The sequence below is a fragment of the Panthera leo genome, chromosome A1, assembly GCF_018350215.1.
Source record: "Panthera leo isolate Ple1 chromosome A1, P.leo_Ple1_pat1.1, whole genome shotgun sequence".
NCBI lineage: Eukaryota > Metazoa > Chordata > Mammalia > Carnivora > Felidae > Panthera > Panthera leo.
Genome location: NC_056679.1, coordinates 131,894,873 through 131,908,162, shown reverse-complemented (window position 1 = coordinate 131,908,162; position 13,290 = coordinate 131,894,873). Strand labels below are relative to the sequence as shown.

Here is a 13,290-nt window from a genome sequence, read left to right as displayed (position 1 = left end):
CAAGGCACCCCTGGAGGGAGTTGTTTTAAATAGTGTGGTCTGTAAAGATGTTTTTTTGAGCAAAGAACTGCATGAAGAGAAGGAATGGTTACTAAGACTATCTTAGAGAGGAAACTTTCAAGCTGAGGTAACTCAGAGTGCACAGGCCTGAAAAAGGAATGAGCTTGGCATGTCTGTGAAACAGCAAGAAGGACAGTATGTTGCCTTTGAAGTGAGCCACTAGAGTAAGGTAAATAGCTTGGCCAAAGTGTGTAAGAAAGCCGAGGGTGTGAGGACCAGAGCACAGAGTACAGGGGTTGCCTTTATCAGAAAGAAGCATAGAAATTCCGATGCAGATGGGTAGATTGGTGGCGGCAAATGAGGACTTTCTCTCACTGGTTCAGTTTCCATAATGAAATAAGAAGCAAGGTGATCAGCCAAAAGTGAGAAGAGTAGTGAAGCTGTTGGGTGTCAATAATTAATATGATTCTCCTCTAGGAACAACAAGAAAACCAACTAAGAAACCTATTAAAAGCAATGAAGCAGCTATTCATTTCCTCTCTGCCTACATCCCCATATTAGGGAATCTACCCTACTCCTAGCCCTGGAAGAAATAGCCTTATTCTATCAGTTAGGTTCAGGTTCTGCTACACTTAATAGAAACTCCAATAACGTGACTTAGATAACTTGAAGGTTCTTTTATCCCACACAGAAAAACTCCAGAGATAGGCAATCCAAGTTGGAATTGTGGTTCCATGAGGATTTTAAGGCCCCAGGCTCTTTCAATCTCTCTGTTTTACTAAGGCTAGCCCCCTCCCTCTTTCCTTTAGAAAAGACTGCCTGAGAATCAGATACACTTCTGTTTCATTTCATCAGCAAGAATTCGGTCACAAGGCCTTGCCCGGCTACAAAGAAGTATGGTGAATGTCGTCTGATGAGGCGGTCAAGAGTCCATCTAAATATTTCGGTTCTCATTACTAAATAAGTAGGGTAGTGGAAGATGGAGGGACATAGCATCTCTGTCACACCTGCATATCTCATGGCTTTCTAAGAGCCCCTCCACCATCACTGTCCTCACCAATGACATAACTCAATGGATGGCTAACCCAAGCCAAGGCAGTAAGATTCTCTCTCTGGAAAGTCAGGCTTTGGGACACAGAAATCTAAGCAATTACTTCTGAAGAGCTGAACTGCAGGAGACAACAGGCAAGAGCCCTACCGAGAAAACACAAGATTGTAGAAGAGAACAAATGAACAGACAAAAGGAGAGTTGAGAACACAGACGGAGAGAAACATAAGTTTGTGACAACAGCCATTCCTGTCAGGCCTGTATGCAATTCTTTTATTTGGATTCTGTGCAACTCTTCTATTCTTTTATGCAGAAATCCCTTTAGTTTATTTATATGTAAAATCACTTTATAGAAAAATATGAGTTTTTGAGTAGGTTTCTATTCCCCACAACCAAAGGATCTTTAAGATAGCTAATAAAAAAATTATGATTTAATATTATGTGCACATGAAGTATTTCTGTATCTTTGGTGAAACTTGTGGAAGATACTCATCATGTTCTTCTGCACCCCTTTTGGACAGATGGGTAAGATAGAATTTCCTTTAGAATTTTGTACTTTTTAAAAAGTATATAATAATTAGAAATTGATATCCTTCTTTTTAAATTCAGATAATGGCAATTAAGTAATGTTTGTCTTTTTCTGTCCTACCAGGAAGACAATGACTAGATTTATTACACAATTACAAGTATTTATAGCAATTCCTGGTTAGAGGACAAAGCCTGGAGGAGATTTCATTATTGTTTCTAAGCATTTACTGCTCTACCTTGTAAAACATTTCTATTTCACCACAGAGCCACCAGGCTTGGCCACATCACTTGCTCTCACCAACAAAATGGTGAGGTCATAGATGCCACATCTAAGTAGAAGCTGTAAGAGTTAGCATATGATTGCATCATCCCTCTTTTTCCTCTGCCGTGCCTCTCGGCCAGAGGCTTTTCCTTCATCCTGGACCCTTCAATGTAAGTGATACGCAGCAGATCCACAGATCATGCCAGGATGTAGCCAGAACAAAAGAACAAACATTAGTTTTAACCCACTGAGATTTTGGGATTGTTTGTCATCATAGCATAACCTAACTTAAGCTGACTAATAAAAGAAGCAATTCAGTGTGTTTATGGGCAGGACACTGAAGTAGATCAGAAAGGACAAAAGGACAAAAATGTCTGAGGGGACCACTAGGGACATCCAGGATTCCTGTCTCAATACCTATCACCACCACTCAGCCAGTTATCTAAGCCACAAGCCTAGGAGTCATCTGGAATATATCTTTCTCCTTTGGGTCTCCTATATCCAAATCTTTTGCTTCCTTATCATCTAAATCCATCCCCATAGATACTACTTTAGTGGATTAACCCTTATTACCTCTTGCTTGGACTAATAATCTACTAATGTGTCTTTGTGTTTTGATCTCCTTCTTCCAGCCCATCCCCTACACTTATGTAGAATAATATTTCTAACATGATGTCATACCTTTGCTAGAAACATTCGATGTGAGAGTTTCACTTCAGCTGGACACAAGTAAGCTGGCCCCGGCCAACTGTTCTCTGGGCTCTGGAGGGGCTGTCAGACCATTAACAGGTTCAAGCACCAGCTTTGCCACTTTCTACACACAAATCACTTAACCTCTTTAAGTGCAGTGGTTTTTGTTTGTTTGTTTGTTTTTGTAAAACAGGAATCATAATACAGACTATATCTTGCAGCTTTGTTGTAGAGGTTAAATTCGAGAAATAAATTGATTTGGCAAATCAGTGGTCTGGTCACACTGTAGAACAAGAAATATTTGTGGAATAACAAAACGATTCTCTGGCTCCAGCACCTATGAACACTTCACAGCCCTTATCTGTTCATATAGCTGTCTCTACTAGACACTAAGCAACTTGTGAAGAAACTCGGACTTACTAATCTGAGCATCCTGGGACCTAGCACAGTGCTTAGTACAAAGGAGAAACTCAAAATAATGTGCAAAAGTGAAGCCATACCTGAAAGGTGGTAAAATCTCTGAACACTTTGGGGGGAAAGGATACAAAGGGTAAAACTAGAGAAAAAAAAGACGGGAGGAAAAAATAAAATCACTAACTATAAGTTTCCCTCAGGCCCTTGTGCAACTTCATGTGTTTTCAACTTTGTGCTAAACAAAGATCTTTGCATCTTGAGTGGCCTCTTTCTTCTGTATTTTGCCAATTTAATTGATAGGTGAATTCACAATGTATAGACAAAGAAAGTAGGAGAGCAATGAATTTCAAAACTCTTCAATGTGACTAGATTTGTTCCAGGGTACAGAATACTTCCTCAAATGCTTGAGTAACTTAAGAAATGTTTTTCTGCACATAATCTCAAAACTACATTTCAAATGTACAACTCCGTTCTCCAAAAACAAGTGATACTACCAGATCAATAGAATGTAACTCTCAAGCATAATACAAATCAATACATTCTAAAGAGATGCAAATGCTTTTTCTCCATTTTGACAGGAGAATCTCCCCCACGTGGGCATTTCACTGCTTCCTGTCTTCCATTTGAAATCTAATTGTAAAAACAGTAGGGTTGTCAAATTTCTGAAGTATATAATTGAAGTTCAAGGATTTTGTTTGTTTGTTTGTTTTATTTTGAAGGTGATTCCTTGGATATGGATTAAGGTTCTCAATGAACTAACTGGGCATTTTAAAAGTGTTTTTTTTTAGTTCAAACAGCCCAAGAAACAGTTTTGTTCAAAATATCCAAAAATCCTTGCTATAAAGACCCAAACAGAAGAAAAGTAGAAGCTTGCCAGAAATGCCAAATGATGGTATGGTTTACATTATAATTTTTACTATTCCAAAATTTTAAATGTAACAGATAAAGGCAGTAAAATAAACCATCTAGTCTACATTGGGGTATTATACAACACTAATTTCAAGGATTGGACTTAATGCTAAAATGTTATTTCTTTCCAATAGTGGCTCCAAAAAATGGTTTATCTTCCTAGCATTAGGGTATAATTTATGAAATTGATGATATTTGTCCATTCTTGATCTACAAAAATGGCAATTGGACATTCAACTCTTTTTTTCAATGTTAATTTATTTTTGAGAGAGAGAGAGAGAGACAGAGTGTGAGTGGGGAGAGGGGCAGAGAGAGAGAGAGAGAGAGAGAGAGAGAGTGAGAAAGAGAGACAGAATCCCATCAGCACAGAGCCTGATGCAGGGCTCAAACCCACAAGCCATGAGATCATGACCTGAGCAGAAGTCGGACGCTTAACCGACTGAGCCACCCTAGTGCCCCACATTCAACTCTTTTTTGACCTGGTATTTTGAACTTTCCCAGAAACATATATTGCCTACCTAACATCCATAATAATTTGTAGACACATCTATTAGGGCACTCGACATACTAAATTGTAATTAATTGTTTATAATTGCACTCATATACTATATTTTGAACATGTGCCTTTATTTTCATGTTCCTGGAGTCTAGCACTGTCTGGCACATAGCAGTTCTTGCAGCATCTGGCTACAACAGTAACATATGTCTGAGAGTAGAATGACTGCTTAGGAAAGAACATATACAAAATAAAAAGCAAGTTCTAGTACAAGTTAGCATGCAAACGTCACTAAAACTGGGACTGCTCCATAGCTTAGTCATCTGCTATTCCATACCAAAGAGATAATACCTGCAGATTTTCTTTATTCAGAGACCAAGTTACCCACAGTATGTATCTCGCATTTCTTTCTCTTCCTCTTTTTAAATGTCTGCTTCAGAAGACATCTCAGAGCAAATGAAGGTAAACAGAAGCAGAAATGCTCTAAATGGTTAATGCAGTCCTTGCTTGTAAATGTTCTGTTGAACAGAAGAGGGGGACTTCTCAGAGATGATGATTCTAATGGTTAAAAAAGGGTTGTTAAAAGGTCTGCGGATTTCAATCTGTTATTGTATTATCTTTTAAAATTTGTACTATAATTTAAAAATGCATACTATCTTCTAAATGTTTGAAATTTAAATTTGGTATTATCTTTTTGAATCTGGACTTCCTGTGACTGATCATATTGAGACTCAGATCCCCAAGGCTGAGAGAAAGCTCACAAATGTTTTTGAGAAGCTAGAAACAATGGGAAGTTAAGAAATCCTAGTAACATATGTCAAACCCAACAAAGAGAGACTGGAGAGGCTACAATTGGCACCATCTAATTTGGGTGTTCACCCAGGCCTCGGGGAGTATACTCAGGAGGTATTTACGACTATATTACCCCTTGCCTCGTAACTTAAAGTTCAATCCAACTCATTAGGTCTTCCATCCCAACTTCAATATCCATATCTAAATTCCTGGTACTATCATAATAATGATATTTCATATTCAGTCAACCTAACATAAGTCATAACTAAAACACAAATACGACTTAACTTTACCAATAAGAGAGTTGTTTTAAGACAAAGGTCAACTAAATATCATGGGTCAACAGAACACAGCTGATCAAACCAGAACCTGTTCAAACATCAAAACTAATACCACTCTGGTTAACCTTGAAATATTTCTATCAAATGTTTAATGATTGTAATTTGAGGGTATGTGTCAGTATTTTTTTGATTCATATTTCAATGTAATGAAAATAATTTAGAAGAGTAATCACAATATAATTACATTTGATAGAAATTACACAAAGACAGAATTTCTATAATGATTATAATCATCACAACAAACCAATGATTTCTAACTATTTGGTCTGCTTGTTACGTCTGATTTTATCCTTTGGTCTTTTATTATGAATCCCTACACGGATGCTAAAAAATAGGGCAGACAGCTGAATTTGGTTTATAGGATTAACTTGCAGCAGTTGAGCTCCACCTACAGGCAAAAAAATAATTCTTTACAATCAACTTTAAAATAGGGCGTTCCAAAAGACCAGCGCCAATTAAGTCCAAACTTAAAATTAACCTTAGGTGCTCAGTAGAATAACCTGGAGTGCTTTTTTTTTTATTATTTATTTTATTTTATTTTATTTTTTTCTAGAGTGCTTTTTTTAACCTTAGGATGCCGTACCAAAATTTTTGACAGACTTAGTCAGGGGTGGGGCCTATTCTTAGGTGACCTCAATGTACTGAAAAGGTTGAAAGACACTGATTTAAATCTTTACCAGCACATATCTTTTTAAAACATCAGAAATACTTAAATATCATATTTTATTCCTTATAAAATTATTTCAGTCCCAGTATATTGACCCTTTTATTTTATTTTTTTAACATAACACTAACTTGAGAGTTAAACTATAGTGAAGCTGCTATAACTAACTAATAATTTTGGACATATTTTTGTACGCAAAATAAGTGTTCATGAGACAAATGTGGAAATTTCTAAGTAAGAGTGAAAAACTGTATTTTCCCTTTGAAATCCTGTACTGTCTTCTCTATCCCGACCTCCTTATTTTTCTTTTATTTCTCTTTGAGGGCAGGAGAGGTAAGATGAAGGAGGGAGAGAGGAGGATGTCAATATTGAAAATCTGGGGGAAGAGGGGAACAGTTAAAAATAGATGTTTTGGTGTTTTCACTATTTATTAAGGCAAATTTTGCCAAATAAGCTTTATTTAGTACTTAAAGAAAAGTCAGCTCTGCTAAATTATAAGTTATATTAATTACAGGGTGTATAAATATTGCAACTTGTATTAAAGCCAGTGAGACAGGAGAATTGAGGACTTAAGCACTTAAGCATAACAACTATTTGTTTCATCTGTTAAAAATTCAAAATGCATTTTTTGTCACATTATAAACCTAACCTGTACCATATTCATAGTTCTTAAAAATTAGCAAATGCATGTTTTGAATGAAAATGAGAGAGAAAAAGCATCCTTGATTGTATGTATAATCTGACTTAAGGTTACAGACTTGATATGATATATAAGCTCATATATGATCATTAAAACATTGTCAGTAGTTGCCCAATATTAATCTACTATATTTAAGTACAATTTCTGAATATAAGGGTTTATTACCATCAGTGGAGATTGCTGACAATTACTTTTCAGGTTACATGAAGGAAAAAATTGAGGAACCGAAGCAGTGCCAATAGGGAAATGCCTTTTATTTTTAAGTTTTTCTATATGAAGTGGAGAAACATAGCAGAAAAATAAGAATGTTGCTGGGGTTCCTGGGAGGCTCAGTCAGCTTAGCATCCAACTCTTGGTTTTGGCTCAGGTCATGATCTCACAGTGCTATGAGTTCCAGCCCCACGTTGGGCTCTGTGCTGACAGTGTGGAGCCTGCTTGGGATTCTCTCTTTCTCTCTCTCTCTCTCTGCCCCTCCCCTGCTCACTCCCTCTGTCTCTCTCTCTCAAAATAAATACACTTAAAAAAAAAATAAGAATGTTGTTTATATGTAGTTACATCCATCTTATCCCCAAATGTAGGCGATCCCAAGAAAACATTTTTAAGGCAGTATTATTTAAAATGTATACCATAAAGTTGAATAATAAAATCACAAAGGAGAGTTTTTCAGTTAAGTTGAATTTCAGAATATAGTGTTGAGTCACAAAATTTAACAACTCTTCACTATCAGACATTTGCTGAAATTTCTTTTCTGACAGAGATTAGGAGGGGTATATGGTATAAATCAGAGTTGAAAAGATACTTAAGAATTTTTTCAGGCCCGCACACTTTCATAACCAGTTGTGACATATTTTACTCACCTAAATCTAAGGATTTGGCTTTTCATTCTATATGTTACTCTACTGCTTGCATTGGTATTAGACAAACACGGCCTTCCGCATCTAACTAATATATTGCTTGCCCCACATATAGAAATTTGTAGGGGCTTTTAAAGAAGAGATTAGAGAGAAAATGAAGAGGAATTTGACTCCAGGGACCATTGCTGTAAGTACTTTAAAACTGTATTTTTGGCCCCCAAACAGGCTAACACACAACTGGCATATCTATCAAACATTATGAAAATAGTGTTCTGAAAAAGAAGTGGAAGAGAGGACTCAATACTAATTTAGAGTGAAGGAGAGAAAGACAACTGACACCAGGAAGCACCATAACCGACTCACCTGCGGGTAACCAACTTCTTCACTTCTCCCTCTCCAGTGGACTTCACATTTGCACCGGTGTCCTTTTTTAATTTTTTTGCAATCCTTTCTCTCATCAGGTTCTTCCCATCACCATCAATATATTCATCATGCTCTGCACCTTCATATTCTCCATCCTGTAGAAATTGAAATGCAGTATTTGCTAGGCATCCCACATCCCCTCACACCACCAGAGATCCATCTCCGACTCTCCACATTGCATTCTAAGCCAGTTTTGTTTTTTTATTTTAAATTAGTAAGGACTCGAAGCATTTGCTACAGGCGGGAATACCCGTATGGTCTGCTGTAGGCCAACTACATCAGTATGGGATACCTGAGTAAGGAGTGTTTGCTCCCTTCACACACAGCCCCTCCGTGCAGCACAGGCCGTGCTCCCTCTGGATCACCCAGGATATTGTGTGGTCCACATTCCTGTTCTTTCCCAGGGGAAATGTAACTTCTGCAGGCAGTTGGCCAGCATACCGACCTCAACCAGAGATTAATTCAAGTAGATGAGGAGAAGGTGGAGAAGCTTAGATTTCTTACTATAACTAAAGTCACAGCAATTACTCCCCTTCTCAGAATCCTCCAGGGGACCCTCAACTCACTCAGGACCCTGTACAGTCTGTACTCCCTGATACAATCTCCTACAACTCCAGGCAGGCAACACCAGTCAGCTTTAGCGCTGGCGTTCTCTCCATTCAGAAACACCCAAACTCTATGCACCTGCACTGCTTGCTCTTACACTTCCTTTAGGTCTTTTTTATAATCAGCTTTAATAGCCAATACAATTAATAAAGATCGCTATAGTCTTGAACGAGAATCTTCTGAATTGTGTACATTAAGGAATACTGCTATAAATGACTGATCTAAGCATTTTCCCATAAACTGTGTAGGATGTCCACGCATCAACATTTAAACTTTTGTTTAAAAAAATTTTTTTTTATGTTTACATATTTTTGAGAGAGTGAGAGACAGACTGTGAGCAGAGAAGGGGCAGAGAGGGAGACACAGAATCTGAAGCAGGATCCAAGTTCTGAGCTGTCAGAACAGAGCCCGACGCGGGGCCCAAACTCACGAACCGTGAGATCATGACCTAAGCCGAAGTCGGCTTAACCGACTTAGTCGACACTTAACCGACTGAGCCACCCAGGCACCCCAACATTTAAACTTTTAACACAATGAAATAAAATCAATGACATCTGAATTTTGAGTATTCTAGTAGTGAGAGGGAGAAAAATGGGCTAGAAATTCATATACGTATGATTTCAGTTTGTAGGGAAATACACATCTACATGCACACTTGGAAGGAAATAATTCAATCAAAATAAATGATTTACTTTTCAGATCTTTAAAATTTTGTTAATTGTTCAAACTATATTTATAGTAAGATTAATACTCACATTAGCTGAATCTCCTGCTGCATCACCTTTTTCGCTACAAAAAAAATGAAAGCAAGTAAAGTTTACCTTCAAAATGAAACTAATAAAATTATTCACTAATCAAAATTTAGAATATTTTGCTGGGATTAACAGTTCAAAACATAGGAATTTCAGAATGGTATTGTAGAGCAAACAGAAACATTCTAAAAGAGATTCATTTTTACAAATAGAATAATAAGTATGCCCCATTAGCACATATACAAATTCACTAGAATTAACAGAAAAAAGCAAATAACAACCAATAGTGATTTTTTTTTTCAACGTTTTTTATTTATTTTTGGGACAGAGAGAGACAGAGCATGAACGGGGGAGGGGCAGAGAGAGAGGGAGACACAGAATCGGAAACAGGCTCCAGGCTCCGAGCCATCAGCCCAGAGCCTGACGCGGGGCTCGAACTCACAGACCGCGAGATCGTGACCTGGCTGAAGTCGGACGCTTAACCGACTGTGCCACCCAGGCGCCCCGCAATAGTGATATTTTTATGAACAGAGGAGTTGAGAAAACAATTTCTTCCATTGGCTTGACATATTCTGGCTGGAAAGGCCAAATCCTTAAACTACCAGGATATTAAGAAAAGATTTTTTTGAAATAGAATTTTTTAACACAAGCTAAATTCAGTACAATAGTGTTTTAATCCCCATTTGAGACATTGTCCCAATATCATGTGCAGTTGTATTTAACAGTAATACATCCTCCCTTCTCAGAGAGAAGCAACAAAGATAGAGAGTTTTCTGTTAACTCCTAAAATATGTCAGAAAAAAATACTCAATGACTTGGTCTAAAATACAGTGACTTCACAAAACTTTTCAACTCTGATTTGTCTACTCATCATACCAACTGGTACAAAATGCTTCAAAGCAACTTTGAATTAAACATTAAACTTAAAAAAAAAAAAAAAAAGCAAACAGTTTCCTATTCAAACTATCCCAAGATTTAAAAGTTTAGCACTTGGGGCGCCTGGGTGGCTCAGTCAGTTAAGCGTCTGACTTCAGCTCAGGTCATGATCTCACAGTCCGTGAGTTCGAGCCCCGCATTGGGCTCTGTGCTGCCAGCTCAGAGCCCGGAGCCTGTTTCAGATTCTGTGTCTCCCTCTCTCTGACCCTCCCCCATTCATGCTCTGTCTCTCTCTGTCTCAAAAATAAATAAAGGTTAAAAAAATTAAAAGAAAAAAAAAGTTTAGCACTTAATTTTAAATTTAATTAGTTCAACAGAGATAGATAGTAAGATGAGTGTAAGAGGCCAGTGTGCTTCCCTCCATTATGCTAGAACCTCTACTATCTCCATCACCAAAATGCTTTTGTTTTTTGTCTGAGTGGAAAAAACTGGATTTAAGAGAACAGACCATTTTGTCACAAAAGCAGCGAGAAAATATCTGAGCCAGAAAATAAGGATTTGGGATCACATTGGTAGCATACTAACCTTCCAACAGCTGGCACAGAACTGAGATGGGGATCATCCTTAAGCAAGTCATGACTACTTTTGCTTTTTCCCTTCATGCTCTAGGAAGAAATATATGATATAATCATAAGCGAGGAAGAAATAAAATAGTCTTCCAAAAGGGCAAGTTAACAAATTTACATAAAATCTAGTACTGCTGTAATGTGGCTAGCAAAAGATATATGTTCCTGAAATTTTCAGCATAAATTAAAGCTTTATAAGTAAGAAGCTAACTCTTGCATTGACAGAAAATATTATTTTAAAAACACCTTTTCCTCCAAAAAATGATACATCCTTCAAAATAAGTTACCACAGAACTGCACATATACATGTATTGTTTTTCTGAAGAACCCGATCACATTCTCTGACCTTTAGCACAGAGCCAGAGTTAATAGTTGAAAAATAAAGATCTCATAGGCCACTTAATCTAGTCTCTCACCCAAAGCAGGAATCTCCTTGACATCACTGCTGACTAGTTAACCAGTATCTCAACACCTGAAAGGAGCTTACAACCACACCACACACCCACACCCACACACACACACACACACACACACACACACACACACACACCACCCTTTTTAAATTCTTCTAGTCTTCTCTTCTTGGACAGTTCTCTTTCTAATTGGAGGGGAAAAAATCCACGTGCAATTTCTAACCATCCAACCAGTCCTAGTTTTACCTTCTAGAACTAAAACAAACTACAAGCAATGTCTGCTATTAGGTATAGTGAATAGAGTACAGTTTAAATACAAAGAGATTGGTAGGTATAATAATGACCCCCTACAGATGTCCACATCCTAGTCCTCAAAGACTGTGAATATGTTACCTGACATGGCAAAAGGGACTTTGTGGATAAATTAAGGATTCTGAGATGGGGAGATTATCCTGGTTTATCAGGGTACGTCCAATGTAATCACAAGAGTCCTTACAAGTGAAAGAGGGAGGCAGGAGAGTCCATCCCATAATGATAAAGCATGAGAAAGACTCTACGGGCTATTGTTGGCTTTGAAGCTAGAGGAAGCGGCCACAAGCCAAGGAATGCAAATGAGCTCTAAAGGTGGAAAAGTGAAGGGAAGAGATTCTTCCCAGAACCTCCAGAAGGAAGGAAGCCTGGCCAATACCCCAGTACGTAGCCCAGGGAAACCTGTTTTGGACCTGTGACCCCAGAAATGTACCATATAAAATCTGTTTTGCTTCAAACCACTAAATTGATAGTCATTAGTTACAGCAGAAATATGAGATGAATACAAATATATTAACATCTTTTTAAAACTAGTTAAGTATAAACAACTAGGACGATAAGTAAAGTTTAATACAATTTAATCAGGCCAGAACAGTTTGTAAATTAGACTGTTCAACATTTCTGACAACTTCTGTGCAAAAGGCCTCGCAGCAGTCTTCATGCTGTGTGCACCCCCAGATCCAAGCTTTTGGGAGACTTTTAATTTCTTGCAATAAATAAGAATAGGACAAAGCATTCTTATTTTATTCTCAAAAGTGGTATATTTGTCCATCCATATCACTTTTTATGGGTGAGAAAAAGAGTCTTTTTATAACTTGGGATTTGAGGTAAAAATGTTAGCATATCTTGCAGTGAGAGAAATGCTATGTGTATCACTGTGAATGTGGCACAGTTTACTATTTTTTAAATCTAGCTATTGAGATACCTTTATAATGAAACTACCACTTAACTTGCCTCATTGAAAACTGCTTGTTTGATTGTAGACTTTCACATGAAAAATATTTTCTGACATCTGTTTTTAAATTAGACCCAAAGATTTGGGAGTAAACTTTAAACCAGTACGGACAGTTGAATAAAACTATTATTTAAGAAAGCAAAACGAAGGCAGGGATCCTCCCGATAAAAACTCTCCAAATGTTTGAAGCCTAGGACCACGTTTTCACTTAGTTTTTACATCTTCAAAGTATATCCAGCTCGTCAAGCATTCTCCATGTGCAATGGTTTTTGGCTTCATCCCCATCCTCCGCAAGATCCTCCCTTCCTCTGAATGCATCTGGTTTGTCAGTATCCTTCTTAAATGTGTTCTGAACTGAACAAAATGCTGCAAATGTGATCCCCCCAAATGCAAAGAATGTTAAATTCCTTATTCAGAGACCTTACTCTTCATAATTCAACTAGGACTTATGGCCTATAAAGTCTTATACCTATTCAGCTGATTGCATTAAGTTCAAGTACAGAATTTACATGTACTCCTATTCCACTTTAACTTCCTAGTTCAAATAATCATGCACAGGTTGACAACAAAGCACTCTTTGGGCAGAAGTATTCAATCACCTATAAACCCATCTGACTATAATATCTCCCAGA

At 37.5% G+C, this 13,290-nt stretch overlaps 1 protein-coding gene across 3 annotated transcripts in view; it reads right to left on the bottom strand.

Annotated features, from left to right (window-relative positions):
• The window catches only part of CWC27 (CWC27 spliceosome associated cyclophilin), a 194,722-nt gene that overhangs the window by 153,535 nt on the left and 27,897 nt on the right, over positions 1 to 13,290 (bottom strand). For 2 of the 3 annotated variants that reach the window (XM_042940192.1, XM_042940181.1), the window contains exons 8-10: positions 10,941 to 11,020; positions 9,483 to 9,516; positions 8,062 to 8,216 (exon numbers count right to left, since the gene is read on the bottom strand). In XM_042940192.1, coding sequence (XP_042796126.1) covers positions 8,062 to 8,216; positions 9,483 to 9,516; positions 10,941 to 11,020 — 269 coding nt within the window. Of the gene's footprint in view, positions 1 to 4,632; positions 4,906 to 8,061; positions 8,217 to 9,482; positions 9,517 to 10,940; positions 11,021 to 13,290 lie in introns of those variants that run through there. The other variant, XM_042940199.1, reaches the window with a different exon arrangement.